Genomic DNA, 21,850 nt, shown 5'->3' on the forward strand with positions numbered 1-21,850 from the left:
ATAAGACACACTATCTATATGTCTTATAAATACAGTGGACAGCTAGGTGGTGCCATAGTGCATAGAGTACTGGGCCAGGAGTCAAGAAGACTCATCTTCTAGAGTTCAGACCTGGCCACAGACACTTATTAACTGTGTGACCCTGGGCAAACCACTTAACACTGTCTCAATTTCCTCATATGTAAAATGAACTAACTGGATAAGGAAATGGCAAATCACTCTAGTATTTTTGCCAAGAAACCTCCAAATAGGGTCACAAAGAGTCGAGGCAACTAAACAACTAACAACATAAAGTATTTAGGTGACACAGTGGATTGAGTCCTGGATCAGGAGTTGGGAAGACCTGAAATTGAATGCAACTTCAGATACTAACTCTGACTACTTGGGCAAGTCACTTAACCTGTCTTTGCCTCATTTTCCTCTATAAAATGGGAATAATAACAGCATCTACTTGACAGTGTTGCAGTGTTGTGAGGATCAAATGAAATACTACTTGTAACAGTACAGTGCTGGCTGGTACATAGTAGACACTAAGTAAATGCTATTATTATTAGCATTATCATCCTACATTCTTTCACATAACAAACATATATGGTTTTGTCAGCATATTATGATTGTTCATTTTTAAAAAATAAGTGTTGGACTACTTCATCTTTTTTAGTTCTGACGTATCACGAATTACAGAAATAGGCAAAATTTATGGAGGTCACTTAGTCACTATGTACAGAAGCATATTTTTATGTAAATCATAACAAACATTTGAGTGCCTTTTGTGAATTGTTCAATTTAACAAGGATTTATTGATCCTCCAACATTCATTAATTCATTCATCAACTAACTATTAAGTTCCTGCTATGTGCAAAAAATATATATATTGTCCCTTTCCTTATGGTACTTATAGTTGGTAGGGAGGAGTTCAATTCAGTTAAAAAACATTTATTAGGCACTTTGTGCATGATGCTGTGCTAGTGAATATTACACCCAGGTAGGAATATATGACAACTACAGTTTATAATAATGTCATCATAGAGAGGTTACAAGTGTTATGAGAGGCTTGAGGAAAGAAAGATTTCTCAGTGGGATAATCATGGGAGGCTTCCTGGAACAAGGAACATTTGAGTAGGGGGTTGAAGGATAGGAAAATTTCAAAAGGCAGAGTTAAGGGATGCAAAGAGACTTCCAGGCATACATGAAATCAAGAAGACCCGAATTTGAATCCTCCCATAGACACTTAGCTGTGTAATCTTGAGCAAATTGCTTAAACTCTCTGTCTCCGTTTCCTCAGCTACAAAATAGAGATAATAATAGCACCTAATTGGAAGGGTTGTTGTGAGGGGTTACATGAGGAAATCTATAGAAAAGTTTTGTAAAAATTTAAAGTGCTATGTAATTGTTAGCTAAAAATATTACTGTTATCATCATCATCTCATCATCAGAGAAGAAATGGTTGCTGGGGTGAGAACTTTAGGGAGCAACGGTCCATTTCTCCTGCTATTTGTGATAGAAAGGAAGAGGAAAGCAGCTGTGGTCTGAAATGAATCTCAGATTTGGGGAGATCAGATATCAGAGGCTTCTGAGGAAGAACTAGGATTCCATAGATTAAAATCCTACCGGGGGAGTTTGGTCCAGGAAGATAGGAAACTCTCTGGAATGGGATTTTTGAAGACACAAGGGGATTCTGATGATAAAGAAAAATGGGAATTGTGTAAAGAAAAGTGTGGGTGCCCAGAAAACTCAGTAGTCGAGTTGTAAAATTTTTTCTCTTTTCTTTTTATATCACCTTTGGATTTTGAAAAGATAGGTACAGCTGGCAGAAGAATAAGTAATAGGTTAACACAGAAATGTGGCATGTTCATGTAAATATCTTTTCTAGACTACTAATGCACAGAACAAGCTAGCACTGGCAAGGAAAGCAAAGGACTGCAAGAAGAATTTGGGTTGTTTTCTTTAAAGTGTTGGGAGAAAGAGGATCCTAGAAAGGTCAGGAGCTCTGCTTCAGCTGGATGGACTGATAACTAACAACAGAGAAAAGGAAGAACTGCTTGATTCTTCATTTTAGGCAGTTGCCTAGGAAGAATGACCTTGGATTAGAAAGCAAAGAACAAAAATAGCTAATTAAGGAGGGAGTTGATATCCAATATAAATGAAAAGATAGTAAGGTAACATGTAATGATCCTTAGGGATTTTGGATTCCCTGGGCCAGAAGAACTATATCCTTTTGGTATGGCAGAACTAAAACAGGATATTTGTGGTTATGGAAAATACAAGGTCAGATGCTGCCCAGTTTTCAGAAAAGGGAAAAGAATAGAATCTGCATTGCTGTAAACTAACCAATGAGCTTTCCTTTAATTTTAGAATGTATTACTAAAGAGATGATTAGTGACCCTTAAGTAAAAGAAACAGTAGTTATAAAGAATGAGCCAGAGGGGGCAGCTAGACGGCGCAGTGGATAAAGCACCGGCCCTGGATTCAGGAGTACCTGAGTTCAAATCCAGCCTCAGACACTTGACACTTACTAGCTGTGTGACTGTGGGCAAGTCACTTAACTCCCATTGCCCCGAAAAAAAAAAAAAGAATGAGCCAGTATGGCTTCATCAAAAACAGGTCATGCTAGACTAATCTTGTTATTTTCTTTAATTGATAAAGTTATTAAATTAATAGATCAGGATAATGTTGTAGTTTTATCAAGATTTTGGCTGAATGTTTTATAAAACTTCTCATCCTTTTGTGCAAAAGATGGCAAAATATGAGCTAGGTAGTACAATTATATATATTCAGAATTTGTTCAACTTGTTGGATTCATTAAGGGTCAAATGATAACTAGGCGGTTGTCTCCAGTGGCAAGGTCCAGGGATCCGTGTTGAGCCCTGGGCTCATATAGATTAGTGACTTGCATAAAGACATAGATGACATATATGCTTGTCTTATTTGCAGGTAACACAAAGGGAGGATAGCTAAAACACTGGATTATTGAATTTGGACCCAAAAGTAACTCCACAGGTAGAATGTTGATCCTGGTCTATTAAGATCACAAAGTCTGTTTTTAAACCCAAGGTAGAGTTAGTTGGTGGAGACATGATTAGAGATGTTTGAAAAGCTTTTACTGTACTGCAAGTTAAATTTGAGTCCTAAGTGTGATATATCCAGAAAATCACTGTTATTGTCCTGGTCAGATAACATGTGGAATATTGTGTTAAGTTCTGGGCAGGAGGATTTAAGAAGGACATTAATAAGCTTCCAAGTATTTTAAGGAGGGCTTCTCTGGAAGTACATTTTACTTTGATGTAACTTTACTTGAAGAGTTGTTCTTCCGTAATCATCTGGTATTTTTTCCCATTTGAGCATTGAATGAGGTAGGCAAAATACATTTTTGTGGAAAAGAATTATGTGATTATGGGGAGAAAAAGTACTTAATTAAAGGCATTTTTCAGTCTAGAATTTGATGAAGCATATACTTCTAAAACTAATATCCTAAAATTTTGTCAGTCTACTCTCCCCTTCTCTTATTTCAAAAACTTTTGAAATCACCTCCCACTTTCCTCTTCCCTTTTCCTCTAATGATGGCCCTTTTCCCTGCCAATACCAGACTCTCTATATTTGCTTTTAATCACATTACCTCCTGTTTTCTCTAGAAGATTGCTTCTTCAGTCATCTTCCCCTCTAATCTTCAACTTCCTCTTATCTACCAGTTCTTTCTCTTATGCTCTCAAACATGCCCAAGCGTCCTTATCCATTTTTAAAAAAAAAATAACCCATCAAAAACCCTTTTCTAAACTCATATTATCCTTTCTATCTCTTCATTTCTCAGCCAAATTCTTAAGTAAAGTTGTCTGCATACATTGCCTCTATTTCCCCTCTTCTTACTAATTCCAAAACCCTTTCAATTCTGGCTTTAACCAAATCACTTAATTGAAACTGCTCTCTCCAAAGCTCCCAATGATCTTTTAATGGCCAGATGTGATAAACTTTTCTGTCTTCAACCTGCCTGATCTCTTTGCCATATTTAATACTGTCCCAGGTACTTTTTCCTCTCTGGTCATGACACTACTTTTTTTGGTTCTTCTACCTGTCTTGACCAATCCTTCTCAGTTTTTTTTTTAAATTATCATCCATATTACAGTCCCTAACTATGGCAATTATCATCTCTATGCAGATGATCCCCATGGATGTCCTAGAGACATTTCCACCTCAACATGTCAAAAGTAGAACTCTGTATCTTTCCCTCCTCAGACCTATAGTTTAGTTATAACAAATTTATATCACTTCAGATTCACTAGTCTAAAGGAACATATTTCTTCCTGCTGTTTGTAAGTTTACTCACTAAAAAACAAACTCAAGTAAAGGCAAAATTGAGGGTGGAATTTTTTTCTAAAAGAATCATCTTGTGTTTTCAATAGTTTTATTGAAAACAGTTTTTTTGAAAAGAAAAATGAAAAGGCTGTTATTTGCTTGGTCTATATTGGTAGGGGGAACCAAGTCTGACTCAAAATGTAAACACGGTAAAATGTTTATTGTTGGATGTGTAATTCTCCTTATTTGTAGGGAAATCTTGAACAGAAAGAGAAATTTTCTGGTCCTGTATAATGAGTAGAGAGATCGAGAGAGATTTCCATAAAAAGGCATAGGATTTACTTGGAAGAACATAGTGGTTTCTAACTTGGCAGTGATGAGTTAGTAGTAACCCCTTTAGAAAGAAAATATGATAGGATTGTAAGCTTTAGCCCTAGAAGGAACCCTAGAAATTTAGTCTCTTCCTCAGTTTTTACAGAAGAAACTTAAGGCCTAGAAGAAAAGGACTAGTCACCCAATAACAAAGCCAAGATTCAATAGCTAGATTTAAAGGTGAAAGACTTGAGTGACTGTCTAGTCTGTGTCCCATGCCCTTTTGGTAGGAGCCAAACTTGCTCTCATCTGAAATCTTTTCCTTTCCTTTACTATTCCTTCCATCTTCTAGAGGGCTTCCTGGCTCTCTCTTGATGACATAGTCCCCATGGCTGCCATTTCTACCCTAGCTGTACTTGCATTCCACTCCACCATCTCCAACCCCCAAATTCCCTCTTCAAGGTAGGAGAGTTGGAAATACTCCTTGTGCCCCATTGCTATTTCCAGGTTCTCCCTCTACTACCAGTACTCAGTAACCTGTTCACCTTTGAGGTTCACTCAGTCTGTATCTACCACCAGTCCAAATTCTGGCAGTGGTTGTCTACTGAACTCTAGGACATTCTCTTTCTTTGATGAGTGAGGGTAATGTCTGTCTCACAGTCTTTTTCTCCAAATCCTGCCCTCAACATATGTTTTGATACTTTCTCAAACATCCTCCCCTCACAGTTCCTCAACTCACTCATTTCCCATCACCTCCTCGTCCATCTCATCTCAGCCACACATAAAGATGTGCATACCCTTGACCTTGACATTCATTACTCACAGATGTTCCTGAACTCCTGAATTCCCTTATCTGATCACTATTGTTATTTCACCTTTCCCTCTGCTTTGTTCTCTCTGTTCTTCATCCACATTGTGCCCTCCAGTCTCTCCCCCCTTCAATTGTCTCTCTGGCCATCACCCCTGCATTCAGTTAATTCTCCTTTCCTCATTGACTCTGTTGAACCAGTTCAGTTCCACATTATCTGTCCTCTTGAGTCCCTTGCCTCTTTATCATGTTGTTGATCTTGCTGTGCTGAGCCTTAGCCTTGGATTACTCCCACCAACCACTGCCTTTGTTCCTACACATGTGCTGTTGAACAAAGGTGGAGAAAACCATGAAACTGCTTTCCTGGGTCCACTACAGATTTATGTAATGTGATGTCAACTACTGCAAGGCAAGCCTTTTTAAACCTCTCTAATTAATTCATTATGCCACTCACCACAGTGGCTTTTCCAAACCTTTTCATCCTTCTTCAAGCCTTCCATGGCTCCCCTTCCCCCCTCCCTCCCAGTCGAGAACGCTGCTTCGTATTTTACTGGAAAAAAAATAATAAAATAAAACGTTTTGCTGAGAGTTCCCACTACTCTTTCTCCTCCTCCTCCTCCTCCTCCTCCTCCATCACTTAGATGCCTTCTTCCACTTTCTCTTCCTTCACCCCTGTTTCACTTGAAGAGGTATGGTACCTACCTTGCTGGGTTAGTATGAAGAAAATTCTCTGTCAAGTTTAAGGTACTATATACAGGTTATGATGAACAGGATACTATCAGAAAGACTGGCTGACTTTTATAGGTGAAGAATGAGGCTTAGATGAGTTGTGACTTGTTCAAGGTCACATAGGTATTAAGTAGCAAAGTAGAGATTCCAGCTCCTACTATAGCATTCTTTTTACTATACCTGTGCTACCTCCCTCATATCATCCCTATTCTATTGTCTGTGAGAGTTTGGGGTTATTGTTGTTTCCTTTTTGTATTAAAACCTATTATGGTTCCTTTACATTAGTAGGTTCTTAGTAAAAATTTGCTGAATTAAAATGCTACTTCACTTAAGTAACAGGTAGGTGTCCCGGTTTATAGAGTGCTGAGTCTGGGACTGCCACTCACTGTGTGAACCACAGCAAGTCATTTAAGCTCTCTCAGCCATCGCTTCGTCTTCTGTAAAATGAAGGAATCTGAATTGATGGACTCTACAGATCCCTTTCAGTTTTAAATGTGTGATACAAAGGTTAAGAGCAGCACCTGAAAAACTACTTTGACTTTTTTTTTTTTTGCCATTTAACTTGAGGGGCAGGGTTGAGCTGTTATTACAGAATAGTACTTAGAATAAATTGGCTTTGACAGGACATATCATTGCCCTAGAAGTACAAATATAATTATGTCAAGGTGTGCTCTGTGAAAATACACATACATGGATTAAAGAGAATAGATTTGTATATTGTTTACTGTGTCAGTTCCTTGATTTAGTGGTCTTGAAGAGATTGGAACCTAGAATAGTCTGCTTATCTTGAACATTTCCCTTCATATCTGTTGGCAACAAGTCTTATCACTCAGCTAACACATTAAAAAAGAGAGAGGCAGAAATACAGGGTACCAAGCCATTCTAAGAAATGTCGCTACACTGTGTGACATTGGAAAATGTGTCCTTTTTTGTTTTGTTTTGATTTGTTTTGGTTTGCTTTGGTTTCTTGGTGAGGCAATTGGGGTTAAGTGACTTGCCTAGGGTCACACAGCTAATAAGTGTTAAGTGTTTGAGGCCAGATTTAAACTCAGGTCCTCCTGACTCCAGGGCTGGTGCTTTGTCCACTGCGCCCCCTAGCTGCCCCCAATGTGTCCTTTAAAAAAAAAATTCAATTAGCAAAAATAAATTTTTTCTTTCCCATACTGCCCCATAGAAGGAAGGAGACAGGACTGGGGTACGGGGAGGGGGAATAAAACCACTGTAAAAATAATGTATATTTAAGCAAAACAAATTGGCCATGTCCAGAAATACATGTCTTAGGCTACTCTGAGTCCATCACATCTTTGTCAGGAATCTAGCAGCATGCTTCATCATCTACCCTTTGGAGTCATAATTGGTCATTGTAATGACCAGATTTCTTAAGTCTTTCAGAATTGTGTTAGATATGGCCATTTTAAGGAACACATATGAGATCTCATCAAATTTCATAGCACATAGAGGCCTCAGAGAACTTTACTTAATTTGACTCAGATCTCCCCTCTGTCCTTATTTCTACAAGCTCTCAGACAACCTTGGTGTTTTGATGCCTCATAGTTTATCTTGTCCTTACCATTTCTTTATGTTTCTTGTACCACCCTAAATGTCTCTTTGACTAGATATTGCTCCTCTTTCCCCTTCTAGACTTAAGCCATAGTTAAAGATTTAGCTTGTGGCTTTGTTTACAAGAAAACCAAAGTTGATCAGTCTCTATAAATACGGAAACAGTGGTTCCAGGATAAGGTCTTTATAATCTTTAGAGGTATACAAAAGGTATGCCTTTGGAGGTTGACAAAGGGGCTTACACTGAAACTTTACTAATACTTATCCCATAGAGTTAGTGTTCCTCATCTAGGGATTCTTGATGAATAGCTCTCCCCAAATTGTTTTCTGTTGTAATTCTGTGTATTTTTAGTTTATGAATTTAAAAATGTTATTCCTTAGGAAGTGTGCATAGATTTCAACAGACTGCTAAAGGGATCCATTATACAAAAAGGTTAAGAACTCCTGCAATAGACAGTGCTAAAAGTGCCCTCAAAGATCATGTAGGGCATAAAGGCTACATTTGGTGAATTTATCTGTTTAACTAATGCTGCTATGTTGAATTTATGTTAACTGTAATGTAATAAGAGCTTTTATATAGCACCTACTATGTACCAGACACCGTGCTTAGCATCTTACAAGTATTTCATTTAATCCTCATTATGACCCTGGGGGGTATGTGCTATCATTATTATTATTATTATTATTATCATTATCATTATCATTTTACAGTTGAGGAAACCCAAGCAGACAGGTTGAATGACTTGTCTAAAGTCACATAGCTAGTAAACGTGAGGCTATTATTTGAACTCAGGACTTCTTGACTCCACTCCTAGCACCGTAGCCACTGTCTCACCTGACTGACTAGGTGTAGTTTTCCATATGCTCTCTCTCCCCTTAGTCTGCTAAGAGAAAGAACCATTACTTAATATGATAGTAATACATTTATAATTTGTTTATTTCTCATCCTAGGTATTCCTCCTATTTTTCAGATTATCAGCATTTGAACAGACCACATCATGCGTGAGTACAAGCTAGTGGTCCTTGGTTCAGGAGGCGTGGGGAAGTCTGCTTTGGTGAGTTAATCATCTAACTAGTGAGCATAAACCTAGTTGTAAATAAGTTTTATAAATACACACTGATATGTGATAGTTTTATAACTATGGTCACTATAAAGCAAGGAGGAAAGGGATTTTTTGTTTTAACTAAGAGGTCTTAACTCACAGTGGGATAAATTATTTCAACACTACAGCAGTTTAAAAAAGTGAATTTAAATTAAGAGTTGGGAACACAAATCTATAGTGAATGAATGAATGAATGAATGAATGAATGAATGAATGAATGAATGAATGAATGAAAAGGCGTTTTTAACCATTATGTGCCAAACACTATGCTAAGCACAGAAGCAAAAACAGTCCCTGTCCTCAAGGATCTTACATTCTGATAATGCCAGCATCTAATGGGATGGCAGCTGCATGCAACTTGGAGCCTGGAAGACTTGAATTTGAATCCTACCTCAGATACTGGCAGTGTGATTAGTGGAGAAGTCTCTTGACTTCTTTCAGCCTCAGCTTCCTCACCTGTAAAATGGGGATAATAATAGGACCTACCTTACAGGGTTGTTGTGAGGATCGAATGAAATAACATAAAGTGATTCGAAAACCTTAAAGTGCTGTGTTAATGCTGACTATTATTACTAGAGAGAGACCACACATACAGGGAATTGGTTGCCAGGGATGTGCGTATTGGTTTAGAAAGTTACAGGAACTGATGAAGGGAAGCATAGAGAAGGTTGACATAGCAGCAATATGGATTTGAGTATTGCTGCAGAGCTTGAAGAGGCAGGGTTGGACTGAGATGACATGCAGTGCAGCAGCTCAGGTGGCTAGAAGATGGCAGTGGGGGGTAAGAGGAGAGGGTTAGAATGAAGCTTGCCTGGGGCTGCCTCATTGTATTGGGCCATGTGAGGTATTCCTCATCAAGGTAGCAGGAGAGCTCTGGAGCTGCTGAAAGTACTAAGTCCACCAGAATAATATCTGTTCTGCAAAGCAGTACCATGAGATGAGAGTCAATGAGAACGACAAGATAACAGATAATACTAGTTTTGTACAATGAAGCTGCATTTCTCTGGTATCATTAGGGAATCAGGTATGCCCAAATAAAGGTCACAGGGCTTATTGCTTTAAGTACAGAAATTGTTTAAAAATTTTTTTTTACTTTATAAATTGTTTTTCCCCGTCTCTATCTTGTTGTCAGCTGTCATGTTTTTCTTGCTGTTAGTGTGTCTTTCTCCATCATCTTGCTGCTTTGCTCTTCCTGATACCCACCCCATTTACATTTTTTTTTGTAGGCTAGAAAATTAGGTAGCTAAACTCATTCGAAATAGGTTTGAATAAATAGACCCTGGAGTCAGGGGAGCTTTCTTGTGAGTAAAATACCTGCTATTTATATCATATACAAATATAATATAATATAATATAATATAATATAATATATTATAAACATAATATAAATAATAATAATATATAATAAGTGATTGACCTTTATATACTGTCATATGGTTACAAAATGCTTTTCATAGGAAACTATGAGATAGGCAGTATATTTTGTTCATCCTACAGGGAAGAAGACTGAGGCTCAGAGATGTGGCATGATTTGCCAGGTCATACAGCGAGTTAGTGTCCATGTCTGGATTTGAATTCTGGTCTTCCTTACCCTAAATTCACCCTTTCCAATACACCTTGCTGACTCTCAATCTATTTTGGTTGCCTAGCGACCTTTTTAACTTGTTTTCTAATTCTTGACTGTATTCTAGGTAGTGACATTGCAAGAGAAGATATGGTACTATACCATTGGGGATTGTATACTATCTATCTGTCTATCTATCTACCCATCCACACACTATATGTACAATTGTATACTATACTATTGGATGTACTATATGAAGAGGAGCAATGCAAGACAAGACAAATAGGGAAAGACAAAACAATGAGGCTAGAGTTGGGGGTTAGGGTTTTTATAAAGCAACATCCTTATTTTATTCCTATTTAGTACATCCTCATAAGGGTATGTTAAACTATTTTGCATTTTCACAACTGTAAGCATAAATGGTATATTACCTCTTGGTACTTGCTAAGTAGACCTAGATAAATTAAGCTGAAAGACATCAAGTTTTTGAGTGGGAGGTTCCCTATGCCTAGTAATCATTCATGGAACATGAGCAACAGCATAGATTTGAGATGAGATAGTAGTGCCATTTATGTAAAATATATTAGTTCGGGCAGCTAGGTGGTGCAGTGGATAGAGCTCCGGCCCTAGATTCAGGAGGACCTGAGTTCAAATCCGGCCTCAGACACTTAACACTTAACATGTGTGACCTTGGGGAAGTCACTTAACCCCAATTGCCTCACTTAAAAAAAAAGAAAGAAAAGAAAAAAGAAAAGGAAAAAAAAGAATAAAATATATTAGTTCTATGTAGCCATTTCTGATAGTACAGTAAACAGTAGAGTTACTGAGCCCACATTGTGCAACTGAGAGTGGGAGTTCCTGTATTGTGCGTGGGAATGTGGCCAGCCCTCCTGTCCCAGGGCAGGGTAGGGACCTAAAGTGAAAGGAGTAGGAATTGTAGGCCTTGGAGATTGCCTGCTTTTGTTTTGTCCTGCTTTCCTCTTCCTAACTGTGATTAAGTTCTGGTAGATAATCTTTGTGGCATTTTACAATGAGGATGTCTTTATGTCCTAGAAGGAAGATTGCTGCTTTTATACCTTCATTCACATAGGTTAAAATCTGGCATATACATGACAGATTTCCTTTTTTTGTTTGTTTTTTTGTTGTTTTGTTTGTTTTTGGTGAGGCAGTTGGGGTTAAGTGACTTGCCCAGGGTCACACAGCTAGTAATTGTTAAGTGTCTGGGGCTGGATTTGAACTCAGGTCCTCCTGAATCCAGGGTTGGTGCTCTATCCACTGTGCCACCTAGCTGCCCCCTGCCCCTCCTTTGAAAAAAAAAAAAAAAGGTATGTTATCTTTAGGCAACAGGACAGGATGAAAGGAATACCTGAATGCTGAAATACTTTCAATGGCTTGGAGTATAGTAGAGAGAACTTCTTGTACAGCAAAGAGTTGAGGCCCAAACATGCAGAGCAACAAAGAAGCACCACAGAAGAAAGCCAGAGACCTGAGGGGACATGCCTTGCTGTAGTATGATTGGTCAGTTTATCACATAGAAATAAGGAAGTTTCCAACTGTCTGGTACTGTCTGTGATCCATTCTTAAACTGAAATATGCAAATGTGGAAGAAGCTTCAGGAAACTGAAGAGAGGAAAACAATGAAGAGAAGCCTAGAGAAAGTGAGTGAGACTGATAGATTGTCCATGAAGAATAGACTGACACAGGAAAGAAGAAAGGCCGTGGCAGAAAGACTGAAGAATGTAAGGATGAGGACAGGAACTTTTTTATTTTTGTCTTTGCATATCCAGCACCAAGCACAGTGTCTTACAAATGGTAGACACTCTTAATAAATGTTTGATTGGAAGATAGAAAATTTTGGCTGTTGGGAATGATAAGGAACTACCTTTACCTCAATTCTGGCGTCCTTGAAGGCATAGGACACTTCTACTATGTATTCTGGGAGGCATAGCCTCCTGTCTACATCATGGTGTCATTTTAGAGACATTCCACTGGGAGAGTGTTGCTTTCATTTATGGTCCTCAACTCAAAATGGGTTGTGTTCTAAAAATTTGCCTGAAGTCTATTGCTTGGAATTCAGAAACATTTCCCTGTAGAAATAAGTTATACCTAGCAGTTAGGTTCTTAGACTAACTCGCAGTTATTCTATTTAACCCATAAGGTACCTCTGGAACATGCTTCCAACACACACAAACCCAGGTGGTAGGGCCAGTGTAGGGTAGACTCACTCTGGAGTCTGAGGACCTGGGTTCAAATTCCATCTCTGATGCTTACTGCTAGGAGATCCCAGGAAAGTCACTTAACTTCCCTGGGCCTCAGTTTCTTCCTCTGTGGTCTCTGAGGTTTCTTTTAGCTCCAGATTTGTGAACCTATGGTCTTGATTTAAAAGATAGTAATGATAAGCTTCTCAGCAGTTGATGTGGTAGACCCAGCAGGGGCTGCTAAAGGTATGTTTGCCTGTAATAGTGAAAAGTCTAATGGTAAAGTCTTAGACTGAGAGCTGAAAGTGGTCTCAGTGATCATCAAGTCCAGCTGTTTCCATTTACAGATGATGAAGGTGAGGCACAGAGAGGTGAATCGCTTTCATGGAGTCACATAGGTAGTAAGTGTCAGAGGTGATATTCGATATTCCAATTCCATGTCCAAAAGTCTATCCATTAGACTCATAATCAGATCGATTTTAAACTGAGAAGGAAAAGAAGGAAGAAAATCCTATTTATGTTCACCAAATGAGATATTCTGTGGAGTAACTACAATGTAAGAAGCAGAATGGTGCTAGTACCAGTAATTCACAGCAAGCACCACCAAGAAAGGAGCCAGCAAGCAGAGTACAGGTAAAAAGTAAGGTGAACTGTAGATCCTAACAGAAGGAAGCAAACTTGGCCCCAAAGGGACCTTTGAGGACTGCTAGGGTAACATACACAACTAGAAAATAGTTCCACAATAGTGAATTTGATTCAGAAGAGGCAGGATAGGTAGAAGAGGGAACGGAATCACATTGTTGTTTTCTTTTGTTGTTGTTGTTTTCAAGAAAATTCATTCCTTCATCACCTTCTCTACACAGACATCCTAAAGCAGGCTTGTCATCTCTTACCTAGGCTATTACAGTGACAGCTTTGTGAGGATAAAGAAGGCTGTGATAGATTGCAGTAGGAGATTTGAGGTGAGTGTAAGGCAGAGGAAAGAGTCAAAGATGTTGCCAAGATTATGAATCTGGGTGATTGGGAGTAGGGTAATGCCCTCAGCAAATAGGAGTAGGATTAGGAGTAAAGATGATAGCTTCTGTTTTTTTGAGATCAAAGTACTTCTATGACATCTGGGAGGAAGACAGCCAACATGCATTTATTTGATGATGTGGAACTGAAGTTCAGTGAAGGAATTGAGACTAGATACATAAATGTGGTGTCATTTGCATTGAAGTGATATTTGAATCAGTGGGAGCTGATAATATACCTGCCGTGAAGGGGCAGGAGGAGATGGGTGATAATCTAGAGACTGAAAAGGAAAGATCAGGTAGGTAGTGAAGTAGGAAAGAACATCTGCATTAAACCCACAGGAAGAGAAAGTGCCAGAAGGAGGAAGTGATCAGCTGTATCAAAAAGCTACAAATAGATCAAGGAGAATAAGGAATAATAAGAAAAGGTGATAGGATTTAACATTTAGGAGAATATTGGTAATCTTAGAGACCAGTTTCTATCAACTGGTGGGTCCAGAAACCAGATTTCAAAGAATTGAGAAAATGGGCTTAAAGAAGTGGGTGCAAGAAGTGTAAAGGATCCTTTCTAAGAGTTGACAATGAAAGGAGAGAGATATGGTAATAAGTTGAAGAAAGGGCAGGGTTAAGTGAAGGTTGGTTTTTGTTTGTTTTTTAAAGAATAGATCTGGACTCAAATTCAAGTTCCGTTACCTCATTACTGTGGGCAAGTCACTTCCCTTTGCTCTGTTTCTTCATCTGTAAAATGACTGCTTTACGGAATCTGTAAAATGCATGCTTTGAAGGGCAGTAGGGAAAAAGCCAGTCAGTAGTAAGAAATTGATGATTAGAGGGGGTGAAATGATGGATGGATGAAGTAAGTTGCTGCAATAAATAGGAAAGAAGAAAATTGAGGGCACAGGTAGAAAAAAAATAACCTTAGCAAGAAGGGCCACTTAATCAGAGTTGGCAGGAAAGAATAGGTAGAAATTAGTTAAAGAATGGGGGAGAAGAAAGAGATCCAATTAATCAATAAACTTTTATTAAGTGCCCACTATGTGCCAGTGCTGGGGATACAAAAGAGGCAAAAAAAAAAAATTTCCCAAACCCAGTCCATGCTCTCAAGGAGCACACAGTTTAATGGGAGAGACAGCATGCAAACAAATAAAAGCTTTATACAGAATAAATGGTAAATAACTAACAGAGGAAAAGGCCCTAAAATTAAAAGAGATTAGGGAATGCAGGGAAAGTTAGGGGGAAAGATAATGAGTTCAAATTTGGACATAATCGTTTAAGATTTCTACCAGATATCCAGTTTGAGATGCCTGAAGGGGCAGTTTGGAGATGTGAGATTGGGGGTCAGCAGAGAGTTTGGGGCAGACTAGGTAGATTGGAGAATCATCAGCATAAAATGATCACTAAATCCATGGGAGCCGATGAAGTCACCATATGAAATAACATAGAAGAAGAAAAGAGGGCCCAGGACTGAATGTGAGGCCTACCTCATGTTAGAAGGCATGATCTGGAAGAGGATCCAGCAAAGGATTCAGAGAAGGAGCAGCTAGGGAGTGAGGAGAACCAGGAGAGAAGGGATATCCTGTAAACCTAGACAGAAGGTAATATCAAGGTGAGGAGAGTGATCAGCAGTGTCAAGATAATGAGAATTGAGAAAAGGCCATTAGACTTGGCAACTGAGAGATCATGAGTAACTTTGGAGAGGGCAGTTTGGGTAGAATGAGGTCAGAAGCTGAATTATAAGAGGTTAAGAAGAAATTGGGAGGAAAGTGGAGGCACCAATTGTAGACAGCCTTTTCAGATTTACCTACAAAGGGCTGAGAGTAAGGTGGGGTGGCACCCATGGGAGGTTTGAGGAGGGATGAAAAGGTTTGGAAGAGCTGCTTTGAGAGTGGGATGGTGAGTTGATATGGGAGGTTTGTTCAACAGTATTCATGTAGCAGTGAAGGCAGCAAATGATGAGAGTGATAAGTACTTCAAGGCTGAAGCTTGGCTCAGTGTAATTGGCAATATGCTAGGGAGATAGGGATTCAAGAGAGTTCAGAATTACATTGATTTGCCAAAAGGTCAAGCTTAAGAAAAGAGAGAGTAGTTAGTACTGAGGAGATGACTTGGAGAGAATTGAAGGGTCAAAGGATTGGAGGTCAGGATGCAAACAAAAACTAGGGTTTTGTAAAGGAAGGCAGAAGGAGAGGTGGAAAGCCAAGACATTATTGTTGGAAGGGGGGATTTTAGAGTTCTTGAAGTGGTACATAGAGTTGGTACATTCATGGGTGATGGTAAGAGCAAGGGTATGACTGTATGTGTGACTGAGGTGGCATGGAGGAAGAGAAGGTCATGGGAAATGAATAAGTTACGAAACAAGAAGGTTAGGGTGTTTGAAGGAGAGTAAATATGTCTCCACAATAAATAAGGGGATTAAAAATATCTTCCAAGTGGGATGGAGAAAGTATTTGGGAGCTGGAAAAGACTTGAAACAGCTTCTAAGTTAAATTGGGATAGGAACTTATGAAAAAACAAATTACAGTACTGTAGTGAGGTCTCAGTTGAAATTAGATAGCAAAATTCATAGTGGACACAGCAATGTGGCATGACTGCCTTCGTTGACATTAGGTGCTTAGGAGTCTAAGTAGAGAAGATGGATGAGGTGGGTATGTTGTAGAGGGGATTCTTATTCAGTTATGGTTTGGGCTAGAAAACCTCCAAGGTCCATTCCAAGCCTGGAAGTCAAATTCAGAAATGTGGGAGTAGTGAGGAGCTGATAGGATATCTTTTCTGGGTATAATGCCTCCTGTTTTCCCTCCCTCCCTTCCTTCTTCCCTTCCTCCCTCCCTTCTTCCCTTCCTCCCTCCCTTCCTCCCTTCCTTCCTTCCTTCCTTCCTTCCTTCCTTCCTTCCTTCCTTCCTTCCTTCCTTCCTTCCTTCCTTCTCTCCCTTTCTCCTTGTCTCTCTCCCATTCTCTCTCCCTTCCTCTCTTTTGGTTCAGCAAAGTTCATCTCTAGTACTTCTGGACTAAAACATGCTTTCATTCCTTGTCCCATAGCTTCCTGTCCTTGAAGTAGACACACAACCATTGTGAGGTTTTCTAAGGGATATTATGACTAGCTACTAGGCAGAAACAGCCGATTAAAAATAACAAACAAAAGGGAAAAGTCACAAAGTTTCAAGAAACCTCAAACGATCTAAGTTATTTCTTATATATATTAGATCTCAAATGGATTTAGGCCTTGATCTTTCCTCTGTATTTGGATCCTCATCTTCCATAGTTTTCTTTACAATTACATCTTCATCTTTGTCCCATTCAAATCTTTTTGCTCCATTGTCTTCTCCCACTTTTCCCCATTTTTTATTCAGACTCCATAAGAAAGTCAAAGGGTAATATTATGTAGCAGAAAAGAGCATTGGATCAGGAGTCATGGGTCCCGGGCTCAGATTCCAGCCTTGACACCATAGTAGCCTGGGCAAGTCATTTCACTTATTTGCTGTTTTCTCATTTGTAAGATGAGGAGGCTGCACAAAATGATGCCTTAAGGCTCTGTTCTAGTTTTTACACTAGGTGGTTATGGAGAGTCATTGAGTATATCAGGTTCTAAAGTAAGATTCAGCTGTATTTCAAAAGAAAACCCAGACTCGATCTTGCTTTTCCCAGAAGGAAGATAATACCAAACACTTTACCCCAAAAGGCCTGGGGTGGAGAAGTTGTTTGAGAAGCCATATGGCATAGTGAAAGAATCCTAGACTTGGAGAGCCACTGAAAATCTCTGTGTGACTACGGACAAGTCATTTAAGCCCTCCTCCTGAGTCCTCATCTGTAAAATGAATTAATAGCTCAGAAGACTGTTATGTGGATCAAATTAGAAAATCTGTGTAAAGTCTTTTGTAAACTTTACAGAGCTATATAAATGATGGTTATAACCCAGTAGACCTTGCGCTCCTTGGTGGCAAACACTTTTATTTTTGCCTTTGTGTCTCTAGCACAGGTTGAGCGAGATCTACGGTGGGGCATAAACAACGGGATTTGGCAACTGATTGGCCATGTTGGATCAGGTCAAATGAGTGTTGACAGTAGCCAAAGTGGGCTAAACATCATTCGTTGAAAGCCAAAAGTTACAGTGTTTGTTGTCAAGGCTTAGCTTATGTTATATTAGAGAGACAGCACTCACAATTAGAGGCATGATATGGGTGATGGACCAACCAAGGAAACTGAGAAAGCTCTGAAACTGGTCGTAAAAAAACAAGGAGAGAATGAATTGTTTGATCCCCTCCCCTCTTTTCTCTTTATCCTTTCCTTTCCCTTGTAGAAGAGTGTGGTCCGTAGAGCCAGGTGCTGCAGAGAGGTCAAGCAGGCTGAGGATTGAAGATAAGATGGGCTATCAGACTTAGGAGTTAAATCATCGGTAAGGTGGAGAGAGTGATCTAGCAGTTGTGATGAAATCTGTAACAAGATGGCAGAAGGTTGAGAAGTCAGTAGGAGGCAAGGAAATAGAACCATTGAGTATAGATTATTTTCTCCAGGAGTTTAGCTGAGAAGGAAGGGAGAAAAATAGGATAATAGTTTGAGGGGATAGTAGGATCTACTGAAGGTGTTTTTTAGGATGTGGAGACTAGAGCATGTCTGTTAGCAAGCAGGGAAGAAGCCATCGATAGGCAAAAAACTGAAGTTTGGGAGCAGGAAGAATAGATGCATGCAGAGAAATTGGCCTGGTGAGAAAGGTCACCTCTTTACCAGAGACAAAAGTAAAGAAGGAGATAATGGCATATTTTGTCAAGAGGTTTTCCTATGAAGAGAAGAGGGATTCCCCAGAGAATGGCCTCTCTTTTCTCAGTAATGGATGATTGGGCTAGATCTTCAATTCAGAAAATTGGGGAACAGGAGGCTTGAGGAGGGAAAAAAAAAGGTTTGCACTGACCTCCAGGGAGTGGGACAAACTCCATTAAGGAGGAGTTAAAGATTATCTTTATTTAGTGAGGTCCCAGTTGAGATTAGATAAAGATTTGTAGTGATCTCATTTCTCTTGGTTTCATGATTTCTTCTAGCTCCATTCAGCAATACATGAGTAGGAGTGAAGGTGGGAAGTGGGAGCAATCCATGTTTGGGGTTTGGCAGGATTCTTTGTCAGCCAGCATTTATTTAGTGCTTTAAGTACAAGGCACTGTGCTAAACTCTAAGGATACAAAGGAAGGCAGAAATATTCTAATGGGGGAACTGTATGCTAACAAGATATTTACAGTGTAAATTCAGGTAATCTGAGGGGGAAGGCTCAAGCAAGAAGAAGGGTGGGGGGATGGGACAACAGCTCACCACCTGGAAAGGCCACTTGCAGTAAGCCAAATAGAACAACAGGGCAAGGGATTCAAGATAAGACATTGCAGAATTGAACTGGTTAACTATATGGTCAAGATTGGGAAAGAAGGCAAGTGAGTTTAGAGCAGGGTTTATGGTCTAGGAGAGTACTAAGGGTTGGAGGAATTAGTGATCTCAGTAAGGAAGAAGAACAAGCATAGGGAGATGGGGAATCACAGAAGATTGGTATCTCATAAAGAGATTTGAGCTTCTGATCTTGTGAGTGATGTCTAGGTCAAGGATGTTAGCCATCCTTGTGTGCGATAGAGACAAAGTATAGAAAAGTAAGTTGTAGGAGTTTGAGCTGTATGAGATCAAGAGGTTAGTCTCTTAGAGGAGATAGCAGATTATTTGGAGTTGGGCTGTAAAAGGAAACTGTGAGCCAAATACCTAAGTCCTTAAGAAGGAAAGAAGAATGAGTTAGGAACCAGTAGATACCTGTTACTAAAATCTGGATTTTGTGATAGATTTCAATGGTGGGAACCGCAAAAGAAAGATGGTTGAGTAGTGGCAGCAGAGAGAGTACAGTAGTGATATTGGGAGATCAAGTAGACAAAGGTAGAGAGAGTGGTTAGGGATAGGGTGTGATTTTGAGGGGAGCCATAAAGATGAAAAGGTCCCAAAAGGAAGAGAAAGATATCTAAAGTGAGGAGAAGTGTGGAACTGAGATAGGAGTTCCAAAAGGTACAATGGGCAGAGTTCCAATTGGAGGGATGGGTTGAAGTATCTGGAATGAGTTAGTATCATGAGTTAGTAGAAGGCTTACTCTCATAGATCTGGCAATTCAGCATCACAAAGATCGGAAGAGAAAGAGGTGGTGAAACTTTGTTTGCTAACCAAGGCAGAGAGTATAAAGAGAGGAGAGAAGAGGTCCCAGAATTGAGCCTTGAGGGATACCCATGCCAAGAAGGTGGGAGAGAGATGATGATGATCCCTGGAAGGAATTTGAGAAAGAATGATGTGACAGCTACAAAGAAAGGTAGTAGATTCATTTGACATTTTAGTTTTATATATGATAAGATTCCTTTGAAAAGTAATGCTTCCTCCAGAAAAAGTATATTTCTTCTGGGTAAGGTGTGGTATGAGTGTATCTAACCTATTCAAAAAAGGAAAATTTCTTTTGGGGAGGGGCAGGGCAATGAGGATTAAATGACTTGCCCAAGGTCACACAGGTAGCAAGTGTCAAGTGTCTGGGGCTGCATTTGAACTTAGGTCCTCCTGAATCCAGGGCCGGTGCTTTATCCACTGTGCCACCTAACTGCTCCAAAAAAGAAAAGTTTCTTAAAGTTATCTAGGGTAATTTTTTAGACAGAATGTACCTTGTTTCCATCCTAGATAATTCTAACAGAGGAAAAGTTCAGCAAAATCTAAGAACAATGCAGTTACCTTTTAAACAACATTCTAAGACTTTATACAGGGCCTGTCCTGGTTTTAATTCATTCAGAAATAGTTTTGAAGTGAGCAGATAAGAGGGGATTGTAGATGTATTAAGAATAAAGGGATAGGAGGGAAATCCATAGAAGTCAATTTTCATTTTTCTTGACATGTACCTAGCATGTACTCATTCATGTAATATTAAAACAATTTTTTACTATGTATTAGATATTTCCACATATAGAGGTGGCAATATTGTTGATCATTTAAGTGCCTTTCCATATTTTCACTGCTATTGAATGGTGAAGTGATATTCAGTTTTTGTGGTCGGGGAATGAAATTTACTCTGGGATGTATATGCAACTTGAAGGTAACTGTCTTCTGATTTTCAGAGGTGCGCTTTGGTCATTCAGAGTTGTATTCAGAGGCATGAATTTAAGGATAGTATAGAAGTCCAGTTTGGTACATAATTAGCTGTACTCTTTGCCCAGAATTGTTTCTCCAACATCAGTTCCTTGATGTTGACTTAAATGATTTCATTGAATACTTTACATAGGGTCCTCTTTTTGAAATATGTTATATTTTGAAGTTTTACCTCAATTACCTTAGTCTAATATTATAAGTAATTTATGCTATAGCATATAAGTGTAAGAAATTAAAGACTGGAAGAAAAATTTAAAATTGTGATTTAATTGAACTGTGGTCTCTTTTTAGCAGTTAATCTTTGTCAAGAGGTTTTATTCTTAAACACTTAACTTTTCTCCACTTTTATTTTTCTAGACAGTACAGTTTGTCCAAGGAATCTTTGTTGAAAAATATGACCCTACAATAGAAGACTCCTACAGAAAGGTAAGCTATGGAACTTATCTCAACATTTTCAGTAGTGTTTCCTTACAACTTGAAATCTTGATACACAAAATTGCTTCTTAAAAACAAGTTATTTTTAAATTAGCTACAACTTCTCTGCATGAGTCATAAGTATATTTTTAAATACTTAAAACTTTCCTAAATTCATAGATCTCTGCCCTCTTATAATTTCTAAGTGGTCCATTGCTATTTTAAAGATCTTATAATTAAATATTAAATAGAAAGATAAACCTTAAAACTATGGTAATTTCACATTTTTCTGGAAGCAGTTTGTGTGGAGGAAAAAAGTACTTCAGCATCCTTACAATAGATCTTTTGATTTTTACCTATTTTCTTCATGGTTCAAAATTTCCATAATTGTCATGCTTGAAATCATTAAGTGGTTATAAAACTGTCTTTTATTTATTTTGTTGCTTGACAATAAAAGTATTAGCTTGTCCCCTTTAAAACACCAAGAGCTTGAGTTTGGTCTGGACAAATGGCCACACTGTGTAGCTATAAAGTCCTGTGGTAATCTTTACCAATTTTTCTCCTATTTTCATGTCAATATGAGGGAGGGAAAAGAAAATGTGTTAAAAGATCATTGGAGAGAGGGGTGCTCAAATAAAAGACCATTTTCCTACAAACTGGAAAGAGAAGATCTTTAGGAAATTGTCACGGTGTGGTTGTAGAATGCCATAATGTTTCCTGAATGA

At 38.8% G+C, this 21,850-nt stretch overlaps 1 protein-coding gene across 2 annotated transcripts in view; it reads left to right on the forward strand.

The window, feature by feature from the left end:
• Positions 1-8,650: 8,650 nt before the first annotated feature.
• RAP1A (RAP1A, member of RAS oncogene family) overlaps positions 8,651-21,850 on the forward strand; it is a 29,205-nt gene continuing 16,005 nt past the window's right edge. The window contains exons 1-2 of one of the 2 annotated variants that reach the window (XM_043963196.1): positions 8,651-8,754; positions 21,069-21,137. In XM_043963196.1, coding sequence (XP_043819131.1) covers positions 8,698-8,754; positions 21,069-21,137 — 126 coding nt within the window. In that variant the 5' untranslated portion in view covers positions 8,651-8,697. The remainder of the gene's footprint in view (positions 8,755-21,068; positions 21,138-21,850) is intronic. The other variant, XM_043963198.1, reaches the window with a different exon arrangement.

Source organism: Dromiciops gliroides, chromosome 4 (genome assembly GCF_019393635.1).
Source record: "Dromiciops gliroides isolate mDroGli1 chromosome 4, mDroGli1.pri, whole genome shotgun sequence".
NCBI classification, from domain to species: domain Eukaryota; kingdom Metazoa; phylum Chordata; class Mammalia; order Microbiotheria; family Microbiotheriidae; genus Dromiciops; species Dromiciops gliroides.